This window comes from Anoplopoma fimbria, chromosome 9, assembly GCF_027596085.1.
Source record: "Anoplopoma fimbria isolate UVic2021 breed Golden Eagle Sablefish chromosome 9, Afim_UVic_2022, whole genome shotgun sequence".
Lineage (NCBI taxonomy): Eukaryota > Metazoa > Chordata > Actinopteri > Perciformes > Anoplopomatidae > Anoplopoma > Anoplopoma fimbria.
Window position 1 is genome coordinate 29,053,862 of NC_072457.1, and position 23,638 is coordinate 29,077,499.

General features: G+C 42.6%; 1 protein-coding gene across 1 annotated transcript; it reads left to right on the plus strand.

Moving 5' to 3' along the window:
- On the plus strand, nt 1–23,055 carry rnf38 (ring finger protein 38). The gene is given in 17 exon segments (XM_054604143.1): nt 1–85; nt 1,488–1,732; nt 1,735–2,133; nt 2,136–2,195; nt 12,610–12,671; nt 17,043–17,112; nt 17,115–17,141; nt 17,144–17,243; nt 17,328–17,706; nt 17,822–17,983; nt 18,285–18,455; nt 18,845–19,030; nt 19,155–19,258; nt 19,391–19,475; nt 19,716–19,837; nt 19,958–20,057; nt 20,488–23,055. Coding segments are annotated over 16 exon segments (2,241 nt in total). The 5' UTR covers nt 1–85; nt 1,488–1,581; the 3' UTR covers nt 20,551–23,055.
- Nucleotides 23,056–23,638: the final 583 nt, after the last annotated feature.

Consider the following 23,638-nt stretch of genomic DNA (forward strand, 5'->3'; position numbering starts at 1 on the left):
GAGAACATTACAGGTAAGGTTCTAAGAACACAACAACTCCTCCAGTGTGGGGACATTACACCGGCGTTCACTGGCGGACTGAGAGGTGGGGTCACTGCTTTACACCGTCTTAATTTCATCCTTTTCTTCTTTCTTTGTAGATCAGGTTGAACACTTTTTCGCGTCTTTCTCCAGCTGAGAAAACATCCTTTAACTCAACGAAATCCACCGCTAATAAGTTTATTAAAACCCCTGTTTTTCGTGTTTGCTTACTAATAACCAGGCAGTTTAAAGGGAGTAGGCGTGGGTGGCTAGCTCCGGGTTCTTGTGTGTTGGTCGGAGGAGGAGGAGGAGGAGGAGGAGGGGCTGCCGGAGCTAGCCGAGCCGAGCCGTCACGCAGACCGGCTAAACTAGTTTAAATGGTCCTTAAAGTGGACAAAGTTGCTTTAAACTTAGTTGTTGGATTAAAGCAGTCGTGATAAACCCGCAAGGTGGTTGTTGTGCGGGTAGGAAACGCGTGGCGGTGCGTTTACTGCGGGCTATGCGGCTTCATGCTAGCCCGTGTTAGCATCGGAGCTAACGAGTCGCACTGTTGTGGACTAGACGTTAAACACGACCTGTGTGTGTGTGTGTGTGTGTGTGTGTGTGTGTGTGTGTGTGTGTGTGTGTGTGTGTGTGTGTGTGTGTGTGTGTGTGTGTGTGTGTGTGTGTGTCAGTGTGTTTACACTATAAATACAGATGTTATATCCCGGGCAGCGTGTTTTAATGTGACGGGGAGGAGGACCAGCAAAGTTATAACGCGTGTTTCTCCGGTGCAGTCTTCATTATATTATTATATTATTATTATTCCTTTATTGATCCCCATGGGGGAATTCAAGTGTTGCAGCAGCTCAACTACACAGACACAGACAATAAATACACATACTATACAACTACACAGACAATAAATACACATACTATACAACTACACAGACAATAAATACACATACTATACAACTACACAGACAATAAATACACATACTATACAACTACACAGACAATAAATACACATACTATACAACTACACAGACAATAAATACACATACTATACAACTACACAGACAATAAATACACATACTATACAACTACACAGACAATAAATACACATACTATACAACTACACAGACAATAAATACACATACTATACAACTACACAGACAATACAATACAGACAATAAATACATATACAACTACACAGACAATAAATACACATACTATACAACTACACAGACAATAAATACACATACTATACAACTACACAGACAATAAATACACATACTATACAACTACAGACAATAAATACACATACTATACAAGTATCTGTGTGTTTGTGTGTGTGTGTGTGTTTGTGTGTGTGTGTCTGTGTGTTTGTCTGTGTGTGTTTGTGTGTTTGTGTGTGTGTGTCTGTGTTCTTGTGTGTCTGTGTGTTTGTGTGCCTCTCTCTATAACTTTACGTGTTTTTAAAACAGGGACTGAAAGCTTCCCCTGTGAGAGGAAACGAGAGGAAAACGCAGGAAAAAAAAAAAAAAGAAGAGAGAAAAAGAGGAAATCCCCCGAAAGGAAATGCCAATCGCAGCCACTGGACAGCCAACGACTCAGGAGCCCAGAGTGTGCCCCCGGCTGCCCTCCACCCCGGAGCCCGGCCCTAAAGGGGCTGATCTGTTCGACGAGGCGGGGGCGGCGGGGTCGGCGGAGCGGACAGAGTACGGGGGCGCAGAGGGGGCAGAGGACCGGGATACAGTTACAGCCTCAGCGGGGCCAACAGCGGGTCTCCGCCGCAGTCCCCCGCCGCGTCCTCCTCCTTCCTCTTCCATCCTCTCCAGATGGCCATGGAGCCCCCGAGGACTCGGTCGCGATCTCGGTCTGGATATTACCAGCAGTACGGTGGTGGGAACGGCACTGGGATTACCGGCGGAGGAGTCATGGGGTCGCACCATCACCTCCACCACCATCATCACCAGCAGCAGCAGCAGCAGCAGCAGCAGCAACTACAACAACTACATCCACATCCACATCCACACCCCCACCCACGGCAACACGGTGCTGGGTGCGCACCGCTCGGAGCTCACAGCAGCCTACCGGAGAACCAGCCGCGAGGAGCCCCAGGAAGTAACGCCTCCCCGGCATTCAGAGGCTGCCTTCGGTCCCCGGAGCGCACCACCGCATCCCGGCGGCAGGTAAATGTCCCCACTTGTCATTGTCACTGGCTGTGTATGTGGTAGTGTAGAGGTAGATGCTTTAGATGTTTAATAGGACTTTTATCTTTGCATACACACCAAGTTAATAATAAATGAATATAATAATAATAATAATAATAATAATAATAATAAGTTGTAGAGATGGATGTCGAGGTGTTAAATACCTGGGGGATGTTTTTCAGAAAGGCAAGTTGGGAGGAGAAGCGGGCTGTACTGGGGTTGGCATGACAGAAGTGTCTGTGCATGTGTGAACACATTTGTTGTATTATAATAAGACGGGGTGTTGTGTGTGCTTGCAACAGAGCTGCACATGCAGTAGGTAGATGAACAGCAGCAGTCAGCTCTGTGGTGTGGTCTGGGGCTAGCCTCAAGCTTATTGAACTGCTGTGAATAGTTAAGTTTACCCAGTTTGTCTTAAGACGATGCTACATGTCTTTTAGTCAACTTCAAAAATATTGATGTAGCTAGGTAACACGCCTTACAGTGTGAACAGGCTAGTCTTTGTCCAAACTAGGCATGATTACTAAATTATGGCTAGATAACCAAGGGGTTTGGTGCTGTAACCAGTAAATGTGACCAAGAAATGAGAAAACAGGCACACCTCACACATTTCTGTCGTGACATTTCTGTTCATTTTATGTACACTCTTGTGTAGCTGTTAAAGATGCAGGTTTGTTTTCACATCTACATACTGAAATCATAATACAAAGAGACAAATCTAAATGGAAAAAAAAAACGGGATTGCCATGGCCCCCTACAAAAAACAGGGTTTAAACGGTCATGTTAAACCTGGAAAAGTAATGTTATTTGAAAATGGCAATTTCCAGGCCTGGATAAGTTTTGGCAAAGTGTTGGAAAATCTACGTTGGTTAAACAATACGTAAATGTTCGAGCAGATCAGTGAGGCCCTTTTTATTTTTTATGTATACACAGACGTTTCAGAGAATGTATGGTCAAGAAAATTTGCCTTAATGGCATGGGGAAGACAAACTAACCCTATCCCATAGGGAGTTCTATACCAGTCACTATCTGGGTAAACCTTGCTCTGATATATGTGCTTCACTGCGACCTAAAATGTACAGATAGTCTGAACCGACTGGCGCTAGAGGTAGAATACATGTGAGGCCACTCGCAGCGTGTGCAGTGCAGTGAACCACACAACATTGAAACGGCACAGCTAGAGTTTCACATTCAGCAAGGCCAGGGGAAAGCTTTTATTTCAACACACCTAACAGGCTTCTCCGGGTAGAGAAATGCATTGTTGGTAATTGTCTTCTGTGGTGCTTTGGGGTATATTTATTTAGCGGTTACTTCATAATTAACCAAAATGAAAAGCTTAAAGAGTTGTTTTATTTGCCCGTGTTATGTACAAATCATGAGACAGATTGTTTTTTGTTATTATTGACTTTGTCAGATGTCACATAGACAAGGATACTTGCACCTAGGAACCGTATTTAACACAAACTATATACATTGTCACAGAAGGGTGTTCTCTGAAAACATGAAGGTATTAACTGACAGTATTCTGTCTACATTCAGTACAGTTTGGACTATTTGCGAGATGAATTTTGATGCGCCTGTATGGTATGAGGCTGATCTTTTTCTTTAGTATAAATTTGAATTATTGACTATCAAAATGAAGAGGCTAAATAAAAGGAGGGGTTGAAGAGAATTTATTTATAGTTGCTAATCCAAAACTTCCCATTTCGCTCAGTAAGCAACTAATAATGTAACTAAGTCACTAAAGGGGTTTATTTTTGTTTTGGGCACAGAATTCAACTACACTATGAAATAAACATTTTTTTTTACCAGGTCCAAATTTTAGTGAAACATGCTTACATCCACACTTACAGCATGTAAGCTTGGATGCACTAAAGACTGAGCAACTGTTTTTTTGGGACTGGAATTACCTGTCTGGGGAAAGCAAGAACAAGCAGCTGAACATACATAAACAATCTAAGGCCCCTTCTCATTTGTCAGCCTATAGGTTGTCAAGCCATTTGTGTTTCACGTGTCTGTCTTTGTACAGGCTTGCTGAGTTTGAGGGAACTCATCCAGCTCTATGTTTGTATATTTGTGCTAGAAAGGGAGACCAGGAGGAACTGAGACAAAGGGTTTAAAAAGAAAAATGACTCAAAAAAACAGACGGTGACGGTGTAGTAGTCATCTGCAGAGTTTATCGGCCTGCTGTGACCTGTGACCCATACTCTGTCATAGTAGCTCGGCAATGACATGTAGGATAGCACCAATCAATGGATAGAATGACTGTATTGTATTTCCATCCAAATGGATTTCGATCTGGAGAGGTAGGCACTGGCTAGAGATTCTCTAGACACTCACTCGTTATCTGGATTAATTTCAATTAGACCTGAAACGCATAGCACACAAAAGTAACGGTAACAGTAATATGAAAATATATATAGGTCTATGTTTGTATATTTTTATTTGTACTTTTTATTTGTAAGTAGCACAAACAATAAAGTCTGACTGAAGCAAAAGTGGTGGAAGGGTTATGCTTAATTTTGTAGTCATGAAGCGCTTCAAAAGTAAAGCAGTTGCTCTATTTTGAAATGATAAGACTGACTGCATATGTTTTACTTAGAGTGCCGCTTACATGGTTAACTTAGCCAGAGGAGGCCTCAGGGCTAATTTAAAGATGACTATTCTCTTACACAAGTGAAGCAGCTGGCCAGCCGGACCTTTCCCAACACTACACACCTTTTTGTTAGACCCGCTTTCCATTTCCAGAATGGGTCCTGCTTGGTGGGAGAGAGTGAGAGAGATGGAGAGATACTTAGTCCATTCTTCCCGTGCTAGTCACCTGCGTACGGCATGAAAGCTAATGATATCCTGTACTCTTCAATCCCTCCTTCTCTTTCTGTAGTAGTCCATTCTCCATCTTCTGGCCTCTTTTGTGCCTTGTTCTTTCATGCCTGTTTTATACAGTTTGTAGTGCTCAAGTTTTTTGCCAATTGACATTCTATCTCATTTACTGTTTACACGACTTGCTTACCATATCGGAGGTTAACATGTCTAATGAGGTAAAAAGACTCTGAGAGCCCAAGTTGGCAAAATTTAAACTCGAGCACAGAAAATGTAGAAGCACTTAAGCTTAAGTTCCAACCAAATTCTTAAAACTGCTGCCAAATTGGTCCATGTGGACAAATCGTCCTCTGTAGCAGTGGCTATCCTATCCTTATTCTGACCCACCTCTGTCACAGCCGGTCCTCTCTTAGCCACATTCATTTCTCCCTCCCCTTTGGATCAGTCAACCCTTTCTGCGCCCCTCCGGTCCATTTTCTCTGGCCTCCTCCCTCCCATTTGTCTAATGGAGGGATCGTTTTAATGGATTGCCCAAAGCAGCAGAGGGGCAGACACTCCTACCACTCTACCTTTACCCCTCCACTCCACTCCACTCCACTCCTATCCTCTCCATCCTTCTGCAAACTACAGAGGTGGAAACATGCACTCTGTTATTTTTTTTAATTATTTTTTTTAACTTTCCTTTGTCTTGTCTCCCAGGCAACCCCCTCCAGTTTGAAGAGAAACTCTTTCACTTGGATCGACCAAGTAGCAGGGGTTCCCTGCTACTCTGTCACTCCAAATAAACAACAAAGCAGTCACTTTGGTCAGCAAGAGAAGATTATGGGGGTAAAAGACAGTGACCCCAAATTAGCTTTTAACCCAATGGATGGCCTGGGATCTGATCTGAAAAAAATTGAACTTCTAAGAGGGAGCGGGAGAGACATGGTCAATATAGGGAGAATACAGGAGGGGAATCAGTCAGTGCAAAAACTGAGCTGGAAAAGAGAGCGTCTGGGAGCAGGTGGAGGCCCGGCAGAGGGTGGCATAGGTGGTTGGAGCTGAGACTAGAGGCAGTAAGTTTAGGTAAAGTGTGAGTGTTGGTTAAAGTGTGTGTGAGAAATGCATGCATGCATGAATTAATTTTGAGTGAGAGGGAGATTAATTTCTCCTGCTGTTTGCATGTTAGTCTCTTATCCCTGTGGATGTAACTGGGAATGTCCAACGGATGTGGCTCAATTGTGACATGGGTGTAAATCCTTGGGTCCACTGGAGTTCTAAAGAAATGTGTCTTTAGGCAGCTAGATTTGTGTTGTTTTGAGCTCTCTCACAGCCTCTCACTAACTGGACTTATCATCATCATATTATTATTATGTCAAAACCTATGCTGTAGCTATCTGTGGCAGAACTGCCTGTCCTTTTATCAAGTTTAAATTCAACTTAAAGACAATACAGTTATCACCAGGCTTCAACAGATACTAACAATTCTACCATTTCTTAGGCCTAGTTCAAACTTGCCATAGTGAGACGGCCAAGCCCAGTTTGCCTTTTAAATGCTTTAGAAACAGGTGGTATTAAAATAACTTAATTTGCGTGTATATTTTGCCATCTGAATCAAATAGTTTACAGTATATTCAACCGTCATTTCTTTATAATGCATGTAATACTTGATTTTTTTTCTTTACAGGGCTTGTACAAAGGCAAGAAAGTAGTCCATGAATATGAGATGCGAGTTTACAGATAATAAGAGGTTGATGTATGGCTTTTTGCTGGTTACGCCTACAGTCAATGGACATATCTGTAGGTTAATCTTTTTGTTTCTTCACAGTTCATTTTGTTTGTACACGCTTTGGCGTTTTTCGAGAATAATGCAACACATTGAGTATAAACGTCTCTGTTCATGCTCCGTGCTTGCGCGCCGTCTGTGGTGGCTCGCGATGCGGTGCCAGGCTCAAGTAAACGGAGCTCTGCTCGCTCACGCTTGCATTTTGAACTGTAGTTGCTTTTCTTGCAATATCTGTGTCTCAACAGTTTGTTTGCATCTTCAGCATTTTTTGTCATTTCAACATAATCCCTGTCTGTGTCCTTCCCTGTATCCACCTCTTGTTGTTCTCTTTCTGCTTCTGTTTTAACGGTTATGCAAAGTGAGCTGGCAATGCACATGTACGTGGACTGAATACCTCACTGAAAGTTTGTAGATCTTAATTGAGGTTGTAACATTTGCCTTGTAGTTGTCGTTGGGAGAAAACCTCCTTTTTTTAAAAAATTTTTTAGAACATCCTGACTATCGGTATTTTGTTTTTAAATTCACTGGTTTTTGACCAACATTTTCACACAGTCCACATTTGCAGCTGTTGTAAAACAGCCACTGTGTGTGTGTGTTTCTGTGTTTTTATGGTAAAATTATAGTAAGATTGACTGACATTGATTCTAAGGATATAAAATGTGCATTGGTTGTCCAAAAGACACAGATCAGGTACATTTCTTAAAAGTTATTGCCGTTCAGCTCCTCAGAATGTAGTTTCAATGAGTTGATGGCTCAGTTTGTGGTGATAGTGTTGAGATTTATGACAGAAGAAAAATAATTAAGACTGTCATCTGTCTCTGCCTTTCTGTACATCACTTTCTCTCCTCTAACACTCTGTCTCAGCTGGCTTCAGTCTTTCATTGGGGAAGGAGGGGAGGGAGATTGTTAGGGCAGAAGGAGGAGTGAGAACGAGTAAGGAGTGTGAAGGAGTACGTGTATGTGCCTCTACTGACGTGTGTGTGTGTGTGTGTGTGTGTGTGTGTGTGCGCACACGTGTTGTTTAGTTGCGGCCTGGGTGGGCCTGGAGCAGAAACAGGAGTGTCAGAAACGTATGTATACATACAGAATAAGCAAAACATATTTTTGCATGGAAAAAGACTCTTAATATATTCTGCAGTAATGACTCTGACTTGGAAATAAACATGGTTATAATGCAAAACCAATGTCTTTTGAGCTTTTTATAAGGCTATATAGACTATTATTAACCACATAATAAAATATCCAAAGCTCAGGTCTGTGTAGATGGGTTAAAACCACAACATCAAAACAAGCCTCAGCTAAAACTATATAGATTGATCCTTGTGAAGGGATGTACAGAAAGGGTTTCTGGGTAGCTATAGCTCATGTCGTCTTGTAAACTCAATACTTTTCCTCCAGAATAACAACTGCGCATAATGTGTTTTTGTAGTTGTGATTGGTCGGTCAAGGAAGGATATACAACAGTATTGCATTTACTTTGTTATTTATTGTATTTGATGTTCTTTCTAGGGTTGTGTCTCTGACTTTAGGTTTGCCATGCATTCTTATTTTGGCCAAAGCTTTACCGCTGCTGCCCGTAATAACTTCACAATCAAGTATGTTGAGTGTGAACACCTGCACATGTTCTGGGGGTATACATCCACGTTTAAGACTTGAGAAGAAGTGCAGGATAGAGGAGCAACCTCAAGGACTGCAGCAGTAACAGAACAGAAGAGGAAGATAATGAGAAAGATAATGAGGAGGAAAGAACAATAAATAGATGGAGGACAATGCAGTGGGAGAAAGGTAAAATCAGTCCCATTTCTAAATGCTCACACACACATTCAAACCTGCCATCAGGCCTGTGTGAAGCAGTGTTAGGCAGGTAATGGCTGGGCAGACGCTACATGCCCGCCTATTTTAAGCCCGTATGCCAGCTTGTTACTCGCCTCTGCTTTGCACTAGGGTGTGAAGTGTGCTGTGGCATGTGTTCAGAAGGCGGGGTGATGTGAGAGGTGCGTTGTGTACGTGTGTGTGCGTGTTACCCATATGCCTGGCTGAAATTGTCTTTCTCTATGTAAATTGGTACAAGTTCTGCTGCAGTCGACAATGTTTCTGTCCATTTTCCCATTAGTTACCGTTCAGCTGGTGATTTTCTGTTGTAAGCCTGTCACTTATCTATCATTTTATCTATCCAACCGCTCTTTCTTTTCACCCACTTTCCCCTCTGTTTTTCTGCTTTTTGACATGAGAAGGAAAGTTTAATGGAGACAGTCTGCAGCAGAGAGGGTGATGGAGATCATGGGCCGAGATGGTGCGATACGGGAAAGCAGGGAAATGTGGACGCTGTGAGATAAAGCAGCCGGAATATATGGGAGAGAGACAGGCCGGCAGATCGGGGAAATAGATCGGTGGCAGGGAGGGATGGTGATGAAGTGATGGGAGAGTGTGAGGAGGAGGAGGATGTGTGAGGAGGGTGTCTGTGCTGAGTGCAGAGAGGGGGGGGGGACGAGGAAGGGAGGGAGAGGGGTGAGGAACGAGGAAGGGAGGGAGAGGTGGAGGAAATGGATAGAAATAGCTGATGCACTCTGAGGCTTACAGAAAATCGATAGTAGTCAAGAGGGGAAGCCACAACCCCCACCCTGCTCCCTCTCTCCCTCTCTGACTGCTGTCTCCGCCTCCACTCGTCTTCCTTATGTTTTGTCCCTCCACTCTTTATCTTTTCCCATCTCCATTTCCTCCTCAGTGCTCTCACCCTTTCATGTACATTTACATCCCTGTCCTCTCCTTCTTCTGTAACGCCACTTTACTTTCTTGTTGTTTGCCACATTTTCCTCCCCGGTCGTTTCTCTCCTTCACCCCCCGCCCCCTTCGTCCTCACCTCTCATCGCCGTTGTCCTGGCCTTGTCTTTCACCCTCGTTCCAAAGCATCCTCTTATCTTCTACGGGCTTCCGCATGCTTTAGACCTAACATGGGTATCAGGGACTTGTATGTCTATCATTCTCCTATCTTTCCAACAAATCTGAAATGTGAGGGTGTGGTTGGGGACGGAAATAGGAATGTTTTTTGTGGTCTCCAAACATAGTTCATTCTTCACACTACCACTTAAGCTAATTGATTGTTGATTACTTAGAATTTTGTATCATGCTCCACTTTTATACCACCAGTAACTTTGACACTTCAGGAAAGGATTCAACTTTTTTTAGTCAAGATGGTGGTGTGCTATTTTTGTGAGACTTGTAAAGTAGTGCTCTTTTGTTTTTTACTAGTTAAAGTCCAAACATTTTATATTGTTTGGTTAATACCACATAAAGAATGTCCTGCTCACAATCACACCCTTCTCTATAATGGACATCATCTCATTCCAGTTTTCAAATTTGCTGGGCAATCTTTTGTACATGAAGTAGTCTGCTTAAAGCATGTACACACCTTCTAGGCTTGCTTTTTTTTTTTTCTCCCACATGCTTGGGGAAGTGATACAATTTGACATTGCAAATCCCATGCATTTCACCAGATTTGAAAATGTCTTTCTCAAAGTAGAAATGGCCCAATGTAGTGGTTAGTAACAATAGTACTCAATAGTTAGTGTAAATGAAAGCTTGTTGTGAGGCTTCTGATGTTTTAATGTCACACATGTCTATTTTGGATTTGCTTTTTCTTTACTTAAAAGTGCAGTTCTTTCTTTGTTAAATCCTATATTTTCAAAATTGACAGTTATTAGTATTTTTATTGAATCCTCTTTTCCACCCATCGTCATTCTGTGACTCTTTTTTCTATTTCCACACCAACATTTGTAACATTGACATTGATTTTGCCTGCAGCGTGTCTATCTTGTGTGTGCATAAGTCTCCAGTATCTACCTTGACGAGACACTGTGCGCGTTTAAAATATTAACACATTTGAAAGATTATTATATGCATGAAATTGCCCATATTTTCTAAAATTCCCTAGACACTGGAGAAGAAATGATTGTGTCCACACACATTGAAATTCATACTGTTATCCTACTGTTCAGCTTTCCTTGAGGCCCTGAGTGTAGAAACTAAACTGTGTGTACTGTGCTGTGTGCAGTCTGTGAGTCCAACAGTGGACATGATGTCATCAAAACATTTTAAACCTGTTCTGTAGCCTCTGTGTTGTGCTCTATAGAGTGACTCCGACTGAATGACTCGTCTCTGACTCAATTTACCGGTCTCGTACAATTTGCAAGTGAGACCATATTCAGTGGGGGGGGGGAGCTGGAAGCTGGATTTTTGCCTATTGTGACCGGTGAATGAGTGTCCTACAGAAAAGCGCTATGCAGCCGGCAAGTCCCATGAATGCCTCACCAGCACTCAATCCCAAATCAACTTGGTGAAAATAGCCCTTTAGCTGGTTTTCACTAAGCTTTACTTAACTCAGCCTTTTCAATCCATTTATTTTCTAGGGATTGGAGAGGAAAATGCTTCTTTTAAAAAGTGAGGAATTCCGTTGTGAAAACCGCACTCTGTCTGCCTCTTCTTTCGCTTTCTCTCCCCCCTCTGTTCTTTGTTGTCAATCACGGCTTTTTCTTCAAAGAAGGTGGCTGTGAGCAGCAAAGATACCACAAACAACAGCCGAGGGGTTAAAAATGCTCTTTTTTTTTAAAAGGCTTTTTTGCATCTATTCCCTTCCAGTTTAGCTCCCTTCATATCTATCGTAAAGGTAGCCTTGTCTGGAGCGCCCTTGGGAGTGCTTACCCTTGGTATACCACTGCCACCATCTGTGGTGAGGACGTCCCCAGCTAAACACATGCCCATGACAAAGGGAAAAACAAAACCCAGAATGAAAAAATAAAGACAATAAAAAGATGAAAGGATTGTGGCAAAACAAAGGAGTAAAAGTCTTAGCCATGATGCAAGCGGCGGTATCATCAGCTTCTCTAATCCAGGATTACTGTGTGTGTGTGTGTGTGTGTGTGTGTGTGTGTGTGTGTGTGTGTTGTGTGTGTGTGTGTGTGTGTGTGTGTGTGTGTGTGTGTGTGTGTGTGTGTGTGTGTGTGTGTGTGTGTGTGTGTGTGTGTGTGTGTGTGTGTGTGTGTGTGTGTGTACACCGACATCTACTGCCTCTGATCTGAGAGTATGCCATATGTGTTTTAGTCACTTTTGTGCTGTACACATGGTCAGCGCCCCTTCTCACAAACATGTTGTCATTGTTTTTTGCTGCTGTGTATTAAATCCAAGTTGCACAAGAACAATAACAACAAAAGGATTAAATTTACTGTGTAGATAAACAGGAGTCTTCCCCAAAAACGTCCGGGCATAACCGTGCTATTAATTTCAACAAAAGGTATTACCAACATGCTTAGGATATCATGTTGTAAAATAATACACACATTAATACCCAATTATTACTCATGCTAGTCAAATACAATCAAACTCATGTAGAGCAGGACAAGACTTTGTTGAGAGTGCAGATACACATTGTTAGGTGGTCCAAATGGAATCGCATATTACAAAAATCATTAATTTTATTGCATTGACTAACCGTTGGCAGTGTCAAAATCACACATTTCTGCAATTATTGTTTGGGGAATATTACTGAACATAACAGGCGGAACATAACATGCCTTAATAAATTTAATTTAGGGAAAAGGGCTGCTAAACATTGTCCCAAAAAATACCACATCAATTCATTTATGAAAATGAGATGTGTTGCATTTATGAAATGTAGAACATGAAAGATCCCTGAGCAAGTAAAACATTTTATATGTGCAGTGAGCGTAATAAACACCAGACCTAACAGACTTAAGGCATATGTTGTCGCACCGTGTGACCTTGTTTTCTTCTTTTTTCTTCTCTGTGTAGGAGCTTCTGGCGGATCCTACCACTGCCACCCTGATCACGCATATGGAGAGGAGAGTGATAAGGTAAGCCACACACCTTTAACATACACAACATAATACATATATTGAGGTATATCAGTGAAGTACCCTATTGCACAGCGTGATTGAGATGATGTGACTCAGTAATGGATGATGATTTCTCTCAGCTGATGCTTGTTGAAGGACTGAGAGGCATACACCGTGAACCAGACCAGTTCCTGTGTGTGTGTGTTTATTTGTGTATACACAATGTACAGTATATGCAGAGTTCAATATGTGAGTCTCGTGCTCCTCCAGCAAATTCATAGTTGTCTGAAAGTGTAGGAGGCTGAATTGAAGCCTATTTAAGTATTTAAAAGAACCTTCTCTTTCTTTTCATTTGTTTGAAAGGACATTGTAGGAGCTGACCATGCTTTTAGGTAATCCTCTGATGATCAGCTGATAACTGAGTGATACATCCATGCGTCCTTCATATATACATTCTCTACACTAACCATATAGTTTTTCATTTCCATTGAGGGTACTTATTCCTTGTTAGAAACCATAAACTTAAATCGACAAGGGAAGAAAATGTGCATTTTAAAACTGATCATTTCAGTCAACATTGGCATGTCAATGATGGCAGTTTTATAGAAACATATTCATGTAGCTCATATAAGCCTAATTTAAAACCCTAATGTTAATTTGTACTTCAGTAAATGATAGTCATCGTCACGCGCAAAGGTCTCTGTTAAAAAGCAGGCAGACAAATAAAAAAAAAACAGTGAAGAAGGAGAAGAGGGGAGGCAGGATGCTGAGGAAGGTGTTGCAGAAAGCTTGGAGGGAGGGGAGGCCGAAAAAACAGGGAGGGGGTTTTGCTAATGATTTCACCTCCAGCTGTGGGACTTGGTTGGAGTGAGGGAAGGGGAAGGAGGAGGAGGAGAAGGAGTGAGGGGGAGGAAGGGAGGAACAGTGGCAGAGGAAACAAAATGGGCTTTGAAATCTTGTTGATGGAAAGAAAATAGGTGGGGGGAGGGAGAAGTGTTTGAGTGTTAGTGGAAGCATGTCTGCAAATATTAATGAATCTGTAAAAGCAAATGACCATATTTGCTCAGTGTGCAGTGTGCACATTCATGCTCAATTTCTTGGGGCATGAAAGCTGCAAAAGGGAAACTTGGGCTCAGTTGTATGTCTAAGTTGAGTATTTGCATTCACTCTGCGGGTCTCTCTCTTTATTTTGGTTCTCAGCATTGACAGCGAAGCTACAGCAGCTGCTGGGTGTGTGTGTCCGAGTAGATACATGCACATCCCAAATGCGGACATAGTGAACTAGAATGTGGTAGGGTGTGTCTGTACTTGTGCTTCAGGATATCTGCCCGGCTTGGTGTGTGCATGCTGAATGTGGACACAGTGAAAGGAATGTGTGTGTGTGTGTGTGTGTGTGTGTGTGTGTGTGTGTGTGTGTGTGTGTGTGTGTGTGTGTGTGTGTGTGTGTGTGTGTGTGTGTGTGTGTGTGTGTGTGTGTGTGTGTGTGTGTGTGTGTGTGTGTGTGTGTGTGTGTGTGTGTGTGTGTGTGTGTGTGTGTGTGTGTGTGTGTGTGTGTGTGTGTGTGCACACACACTGTGAGCACAGCCGAATGTGCTGTAATATCAGCCATAGAGCAGTTCACAATGTACTTGGCTGTGCTGGGAGTCACTGTATGTGTCTGTTAGTCCGTCTGTGTGTGTGTTGAGAGTCAGCATGTTTTTTTTTTTCTCCAATTTTCTGGCTTTAGTGCAAACATGTTTGGACCAGAAGTGTGTGTGTATATGTTCATAACAAACACTTTATTAGAACATAAGGCCATGTTAAGGCATATTGCTTGGGAGCGCACACACACACACACACACACACACACACACACACACTCCTTTGTCTGACACTGCTCTCCTCCCACTAACGCGGGTAGACAGGCCCATCAAACTTTCATACTAATGGGCAATAGTCTGCATGTGTTAAGACAGAGTGTGTGTGTTTGTGTGTGTGTGTGTGTGTGTGTGTCCTGTCTCAGAACTTCTTGTCTTGTCCCCTTAGATTTTAGGCCGAGGTCTCGGACAGTACAGGACCGGACAGGACAGACAGAGGGGAAAAAAGGGGGAGGAAGCAAGAGGAAGAGGGGTTCAGCTTATCTGATGGAAGGAAAGGGGGGGAAGGGAGGAGGTTGTTGAGGAGGGTGGGGAGTGTGGGTGAGAGGAGGGAATATGTCAGGCTCGGGCTGAAGGAGGCTGGCTTAGATGTGAAAATGGGCACAGTAGATGTCCCTAGGGTGTTGGTGTTGGGGCTAGGCTGGTACAGAGGTTGTGGGGTGTTGGGAAGAAGAGGGAGGGAGAAGAGGGAGGGCTGCTGTTCAGAGGAGCAGAGAGGCTTGAGGTTTGGGAGTGGGGGTGGATCCCTGGAGCCCTCCAGCATGTATAGAAATGGGCACAGATCTAGAGTGTGCCTTCCATGTCACTTTCGATCCGATAAAAAGCTAGCATAGCTTTACTTAAAGGTGAAGTTGACCATACAATTATTTTAAAGATTTTTTTTCTAAAAGGAATATATAGAATCATTTAAATGTTACTTAATGTGCAGAGGATCCTCTGAAATGTAAAACAACCTCATTGTGTTGGAACATTACAGACTTGAATCAAACAAAGTACCTTTTGTGTCTGATGTTAATTATTCAGCATTTGAGAGATCTTAAGTTATAAAGTATAAATACTACCCCATACATATTGCCTGGACATTTTTTTTTATTTGAATTTAGGGCTGCACCATTCAAAGCTGATTCTGAAAGAAGGTTAACCATTACTTTGAGAAAGAATTGGAGCACTGTATAAAGGAAAATATATTGAGAACTATAGGAAGGCTAGGTCATTTTTGACACAAATTCTCAGGCATGATAATTTACACAGCATATGAAAATATAAGCAGACACAGGCAGACAAACTCCAATTTCCGTGGTGCTTAACCCATACGTCCCAAATATGTTTTGCCATTAAGGGTTCTGGTGCACCCTAAGGCTCCACCAAGCTTCTCCTCTCTTTCATCTGTCTTACGCACTCCTTCTGTCTCCACTTCTCGTTTTTTCTTCCGTTGTCCATGTTTCTTTCCAGCCCTCTCCTATCACATAGTCCTCTCTGGTCAATACAGAATGAAGTCATTGTTATTGTTTGTCTTTCCCATCAGCTGGTCAGGCTCAGGTCACATCCAGTGCTCGTGAGCGATAGAGCCAATAGTGGACAGTGTGTTTTTTGTCCCTTCAGTCGAATCACATTTTGTTCAGGTTTGTTAGAACTGCAGTGTCTTGCTCTAAAGAGCTTCAGAAGGTATTGTTCTTTTCTGGGTTGTAGAACTCAAACAGTGGCAGCTGCCCATGTGTGAATGTGAATAACCATAACCGTGTGTGTGTGTGTGTGTGGTTCTGCAGCCTGCTCTCCAGCTGTTTCCTGTTAACTATCACACCGCTCTCAAGGTTGCTGAGTTGGGTATGTGTGTCTCTGTATGCGTGTGTTAAAAGTCACAGCCGCTGAGTCATTTTTATCACACTTTAACAACGTGTCTCTCCCACGAAGAGGGGCAGTGGAAGCAGGGATTGAGTAAGTGGTGGTGGTGGGGGGTGGGAGGAGTAATGGTAACTACGAAGTTGGCGTGTGTGTGTGTGTGTTTGCGGTGTCTCTTAAATAACCTGTGTGTTCCTCAAAGCATAGCTATGGTCTGTCTTGAGGAGAGTGACTAAGAGCTGACACATGAGCGTGTGTGTTCTTGCCTCACCTAGTGCGAAGTGTGAGAGTCACTGTTTGACTGTAAGTGACTCACAGATGAGTTGATAGGATTGAAACGGTGTTCATGATAACTCCTTAGTCAGTCTAAATCTCGATGACAACATGTTCAGCTATGTGACGGTCTTTGTGTGTATCGGTGACTCCATACAGAACATATTTGTTGAGCTCTCCGGTTGAGGGTGTGTACGTATGACTCGCACATGGGCTTGTGAGTTCTTGTCTTGCATTTGCATTTCCTCACTCCAAGAGGAAGTGACTTTGTACCCTCAGGGCCTCAGAGCGCTGGTGGTGTAATATGCTCTCCTTCACACACACATGCATATAAGCAAACACACACACACACACACACACACACACACACACACACACACACACACACACACACACACACACACACACACACACACACATCACACACACACACACACACACACACTCACACTCTGGATCATACAGGAAATGCCATGAGTCACAATGGAACTAAGTGTCCATGCAGTAGTATGGATTGGGAAATGTTAAGCATGGTGAAATTGATTTCATACGCATGCTATGGGTCACTGACTACAACACTCATCCTCTCTCCCACTCCCTCTTTTTCCTCCTCCATGTTTAACCCCTCCCCTCTCTGCAGAGTGAGGAAAGCCCCAGTCCAAAGCGCCAGAGGCTGTCCAGTCAGTCCGTCTTGGAACAGCTGACCTCATCCGCCCCCCACCGTCCACCCCATCTCCCCCATCCGCCCCTGGGAGTCAGGACCCCCAAGTCGAAGACAACCTCACCCCCACACTCACTATCACCAGGAGAGATGCCTCACCCCTGCTCGGCACAGGCGCAGGTAAGCTCATTTCTTGATGTCTGCATTTGAATTAGTTAACTGAGCTTCCTTAATCTAAAGCTGTCCCTCTTTCTCTACCTCTAGCCCGCCAGCAAGGCGCCAGCGTGGCCGCCTCGTCAGACCCACCCGTCACATGCCTCCCCATCACCACCCCTCCACCCAAGGCCCCGCACCTCGCCTGTCGCCGTCAGAGCACCAGGATGAAAACTACCACCACAACCCCCATCCCTCGGCACACCACACATACCCGACACACACACCCAGCGTCTATGGTCAGCACCCTACAGCTGGAGGCGGAGGGGCAGGTTTGGAGGAGCCCCGAGCTTTCCACCCTCCCACCTTGTCGCCACGGCTACTTCACCCGGCTGCCCACCATCATCACCTTCACCATCATCATGCGCAACAGCATCATGCAACGCAGCAGCAGCAGCAAGGAGCCATGGTCATGGACTTGCATGAACAGGTTAGTTTACAAACTTTGAATGTGCGTGTTAGATCACTAGGAGACTGTGTGTGCGTGTGCGTGTGCGTGTGTGTGTGTGTGTCTGCATATTAACTGTTGTGTGTTCTGTCCCCAGCTGCAGCAGGGCAGTGTACCAGTGTCCTACACGGTGACCCCGGTCCCTCCGCACAGTCTGGCGGCGCCTTTGTGTAGCGGCCAGCACCTTCCCCCTACCTGTTCCTCTCAACAAGTCCCCGCCTGCAGTGTTGTTTTCAGCACTGGACAACACTACCACCCGGTGAGAAGAACACAGCAGTGTGCATTTTGTAGGAGTGTGTGGGTTTGTTTGTTAATAAGAAAGTACACTTTGTGCTGTACAGTCTCTCTTATGAAGCCACAAAAGAAAAAGAAAAGTGCACAAGAAGGAAAGTGGGTAAAAAATAGGAAGACCTGCAGAGCATTTCCCCGTTTAAAGGGGCTTGTTAATCTTTTTGGCGTTTGCTGCCACCTTGTGGCAAAACATGGCACATTACAATCACAATGGTGAAAAAAGAAGCATTTATAACTTTGCTCTCTCTTCTCATTCACCCCTTCTCTAGATGCTTCAGGCGTGTTCAATGCAACATTTGCCAGTGCCCTATGCCTTTCCCTCGCTGCTGTCCAGTGACACTCAGTTCCTGCTTCCCCATCCACCCCACCTCTCTCACCACCCGCCCCACCTCCCCACACCCGGACAGTTCCTGCCTTTCCAGACGCAACAGCCACGATCGGTACGTGAAAGATTTATGTTTTAAATCTGGTATTCAATTATATGAATTCTGTATCGTTCTGTGCTAAAAATTGCACTTTGACTTTGGTATGCATAAAGGAAGACAAATTATTTTCCTAGTAGTAGTTTTATATAGCCTTTAAAGAACAGTACCAGCTAATAAATAACCCCTAGTTGTATTAGTTTCCTAGTCAAATAACAGAGGGGTCTCATATACCCGAAAAATTGTATAAAAATAATAATATATTATATTGAAAAATCTGCTGTCCTGATTTAGCAGCTCAAATATCCTACAAAACTCCTTGTTAACACATTTGGCCCTAAACTTCCCATCATAACACCTGTTATCCATTTGTCATGATCAATAACGTAGCGTGTTTCTTCACACAGCCTTTACAGAGGATTGAAAATGAGGTTGAGCTTCTTGGAGAGCACCTTTCAGTAGGTGGAGGCTTCAGCTACGCCCACCATCACCACCACCACCATCACCACCAGCCTCCCTCCACCCTGCCGCCCTCCACACCACTCCAGTTCCTCTCGCACCATGACCCTCTGTCGCAGGAGCTCTTCACAGTGGTCAGTACATTCATGACCGTGACCACATTTGTTTGGATAACAATATATGATTATGGTAAAATTAATCATTTTTCGCGTTGTGGAATTAACAATTTATCTTTTGTTTTTCTCCCATCTTTCACAGCCCTATCCCCACTTTATGCCTCGCCGATTCACAAGCCGGCGTTACCGCTCTCAGCAGGCTGTACCTCCATCACCCTACCACCCCAGCTTCCTGCCTTACTTCCTGTAAGTGTTTTTTACTTTCTCAAGTTTATGTGAAACTAAATAGTTATATTTGCAGTAGATTTGAGTATGTCTCAGACACGTCACAAATACGATCTACTAACTTTTGTGTACCTTGTCTTCAACCATATAAAGGTCTATGCTTCCAGTGCCCCCGAATGTGGCCCCCACTATCAATCTAGAGCTGGATGTGGACGACGGAGAGGTTGAGAACTATGAGGTAGGACAAAACTGCTGCCACAACGTCCAACCAATAATAATGTTATACATGATACACCTTAGGATTTCATTTAGGTTTTTAAAGGGACTTCTTTTGTCAGCCCAAACAGATTTATATACTATGACATTTTTCCTCACACTCTTTAAACCTGGACTGGAGAGAATCTATTTTCTAACTGCTTTTTTATTAGTTCTTCCATTGCAAACTTCTAAACTTTGCATTTCTGTGTGAAACCTTCAGGCCCTGCTGAACCTTGCGGAACGTCTAGGGGAGGCCAAGCCCCGTGGTCTGACTAAGGCCGATATAGAACAGCTCCCATCATACAGGTTCAACTCCAACAACCATCAATCTGAACAAACAATGTGAGTACCTTTCTGCCTTTTTATAATATCCATGTGTTGTGAGGAATTTTTCTTGTAGGTTTTAAGGTGGTATGATTTTGTACAACATGTTGTTTTAAATACCTTGCTTTTGTCTTGCAGGTGTGTGGTATGCATGTGTGACTTTGAGTCTCGCCAGCTCCTAAGGGTCTTGCCCTGTAATCACGAGTTTCACGCCAAGTGTGTCGACAAATGGCTTAAGGTGAGTTAAGACACGGATCTATTTGGATCACTGAAATGTATAAGCTGCTTTGTATGTATGTATGTATGTATGTATGTATGTATGTATGTATGTATGTATGTATGTATGTATGTATGTATGTATATATGTATATACATATAAGTTCACAGAATTTAAAGTGGCAGTTTGTGCAGATTTACTTTAAGCTCCCTCAAGCAAATCCCCTGATTGCTGCTATTCACGTGCAATAATTTGATTTGCGTATAAATGTCACTGTTTTAAATGCTGGTGTGATCAGGCCTTTAATCTGCTGACTTCTAAGTGTCTTCCATACGTAGACAGTTTGAACACATTAGGCTTTGGTGTTTGTATCTATTATTCATTGATCTTTTAGGGATATTTTAAAACTGCTTAACCCACTCAACTCTCCTTACTTTTTCATTCCTTCCAGGCTAACCGAACCTGTCCTATCTGTCGAGCCGACGCCTCTGAGGTCCAGCGGGATTCAGAGTGACCATTTCCCAAAACCCTCAATCCCAGACTCCATTTTGGATGCACCAACCAATCAGTGAACTTCTTTCCTTTTACCAAATGCTTCCTCTCACACATTCTGCCACATAACTGGGACCAGTGCTCCTTATTCCTTCACTCTTTATCATCCAGCACACTGACCAGTATTCTCACCTGGGATCAGCAACTCTCTACTGACTCTTGCTCACTTTATCGCTGGACTTCCTCGGCCTTCTGTTTTTTGACTTTTACACCCCTACTACTCCGCCTTCTGCTCATGGTTACCCCTTCACTATGAATGGCCTTTGAAACACATACACAGTGTCATGTGCAGGTGGACAAATGTATGTGTATTTTTCTTTAAACCCATGAGCCCTGGACAGAAAAAAAGGACTTTTGGAAAAACGTTGGTATAGTTTAATTTGCTGTGGAAAGATCATGGTACCACATTGTTATTGTTCTGGTTATAATTAAGCTTTCACATCCTGGCTCATTTCTACTAGACTCATTATAATTGCATTTGAACAGTTTCTGTCAATTTTTCATTCCTGTACATTTATTCTTGCATTCCTCGCCGTGAGCTCCGTCTGTATTGGGCGAAACAAAGATACTGTACACTGTGTCAAAGCTACTTTAGAACAATGAAAAATAGACTATTTTCTCTATACGTGTGTTTGTGTGCCTGTGTGTGTCTGTGCGCTTGTGTGGGTGTGTGTGTTACTTCTCCTGTGGTATTTATACAGTTCATATGGTACAGTGCATTGACTTCCTTAATCCTGTTTCTTTCCACTCTGTTTGAGAATGATTAGACTCTGGAGGTTGAGGGCAACTTCAGGCTTTTATAGCCAAGTTTTGTTCAAAAATCAAAGTGTTGGACCAGAAGAACCTCCATGGAAGTCATCATGTTTATTTTTTGCTTTCTAAGCCACACATCATCAACACGCTCTACAATTCTGACTCCATCACCCCTTGTCTGCCTATCTACATTTTTCTCGTCTTAAATGAGTTTAGGCTGGCGGCTTTTAAAATACATTTTTTTTGTGATACAGTGTGTCCTCACCTAAAGGAAACAGATTAGGACTATTTATCTTTTTTCTCGACATATGGACTAAGCTCTCCCCCAAGACGCATTATGTGAATTCAGTTAGATTTTACAGAGCTGATGAGATCAGTGCAAAACATTCATTAAAAAATCTCGCCAAAACATTCATACTTGCTCCGTTTGCTAGCTTTCTCACGGCAATGAGGCCTTTGAAAACATGCGTCTATATCTGTCATTGTAGCCAAGCAGCTTTCTGTGAAGTGTTGATGGATAGCGATGATTTCTCCATCATTGACAGGGAACAGGTTTGAAGAGACTTTAAAGGTCGCAGTTAATCTACTGTTTCACCAGACGGTGGATGTAACACTTCAGCACTTTAATACGTAGATTTAAGACCTACACACACTTCAGTTTTCCCACAGTACACGTGTGTCTGAGAACAAATATTTTAATGCATTAAAAACATACACGTTCTCCACATTGACTTCCAGCACCTACAGTATCCCAATATGTAAATTCCTTTATATTATTCCCACTCCACATCCGTTTGTTAATGATACTTTAATCTCTGTAAGGCCTAGGTCAGCATGTGATAATGTAATATAGAGATGTTCACCTCACGCACAGAGCAGGCTTTCTAATGGAATTATGGTTATTTATCACAATTGGTGTTTTGTTACAAGATGGCAGCCTAACATAGGCCTTATAGAGATGCTTAGACACAAGTTTGTTTTGGAAAGTTCACCCAGGCACCTGCATAGTCTTACATCTAAGAAGCATTTACAAACCTCTATTTTCTGCAGGTACAACTTGTCTCTATCAAGAGACGTCACATCAGACCAATCCATTTGTTTAAACCTGAGTTTTGTTTCCCAGAAAAATGCAAACCAACAGTGAATCAGTGGAGAACCAGGAAGAGCGTCGCTTATGAAACTCTCCGTCAGTGTATAAAGTCATGTGAAATGAGGGGAATTTTATTTTCTGTCAAATTTTTTTCTTTGGGGTAAAAGGCCATATTTGTGACCGTATGCATCCATTTTGTGTCTTGGGATTGTTTTATGTTGGACAGTTATTTTGTTGTTGCTTGGTACAATAGCAATTACCTCAGTCCCACTATTTATGTCTTTTCAGAAAATGGCGCAACCAGTATGATTAGTGCTTATCAATTCATTTTGCTAATCTTTTTTTTTTTCCATGCAAGCTGTTGGGTTGTTTGAATATTTTTCCTTTTAAACTATGAAACTTTATAAATAAAATGGTATCATAGTAGTTTCATTATGTATTATATCTGTAACCAAAATCATTTGAAGGCCTGTTATGACGATAATGACATTTTTAACAAACATTTGTACATTTTGTATGAGAGTAATTACTAGTAATACTTTATTAAGTAGTGCAATGATTTTTTTTAAACCCCTACCCCGTCTTTTGGATTTCAAAAGCTGGTTAAATAATAAATGTATAACATCCTCTTCTAAAACATTGTGTTTTCCACTTATTTTTCCCTCATCACCTTTCTTGTCTTTCAGCTTTTAAAAATGTAATCCTTGACTTTGGGACAGTCCACCTGGTGCCAGTGTAGTTATGTTATCCACACTATGTATCTGAAAGGCTCACATATGACTTCTGACCCTGACATTTAGTTTGCATTGTGCTAAAATCCTCCACTTGTTACTTTTCTTCACGACCTGCTTAAATCAAGTGCCGACAACATTTGTCTTTATTTGACAATGCAGCATATTTTAAACACAAGTTTGTTAGATTTGAATACAAAACATTGATTTCAATGCTTCTCAAGTTTTCTGTTTAGAGAAAAGCCAAACGATACATTCATATCAATACCTGCATGACTGTGGCTTTATAGAAACCTTTTGTTTTTAAATGTTAATTGACAAAGTAGTTAACGAAATGTATATAGGTTTTGCAAAAAAACAACAACATGCCATTAATCTGATTTAATTCAGAGACACAGCATTAGCCATCAGTGAGTGTTTAGACTGTAACTGTTTCTGTAGTTATCACGACAGATGTTCTGTTTACTTTCGTAACG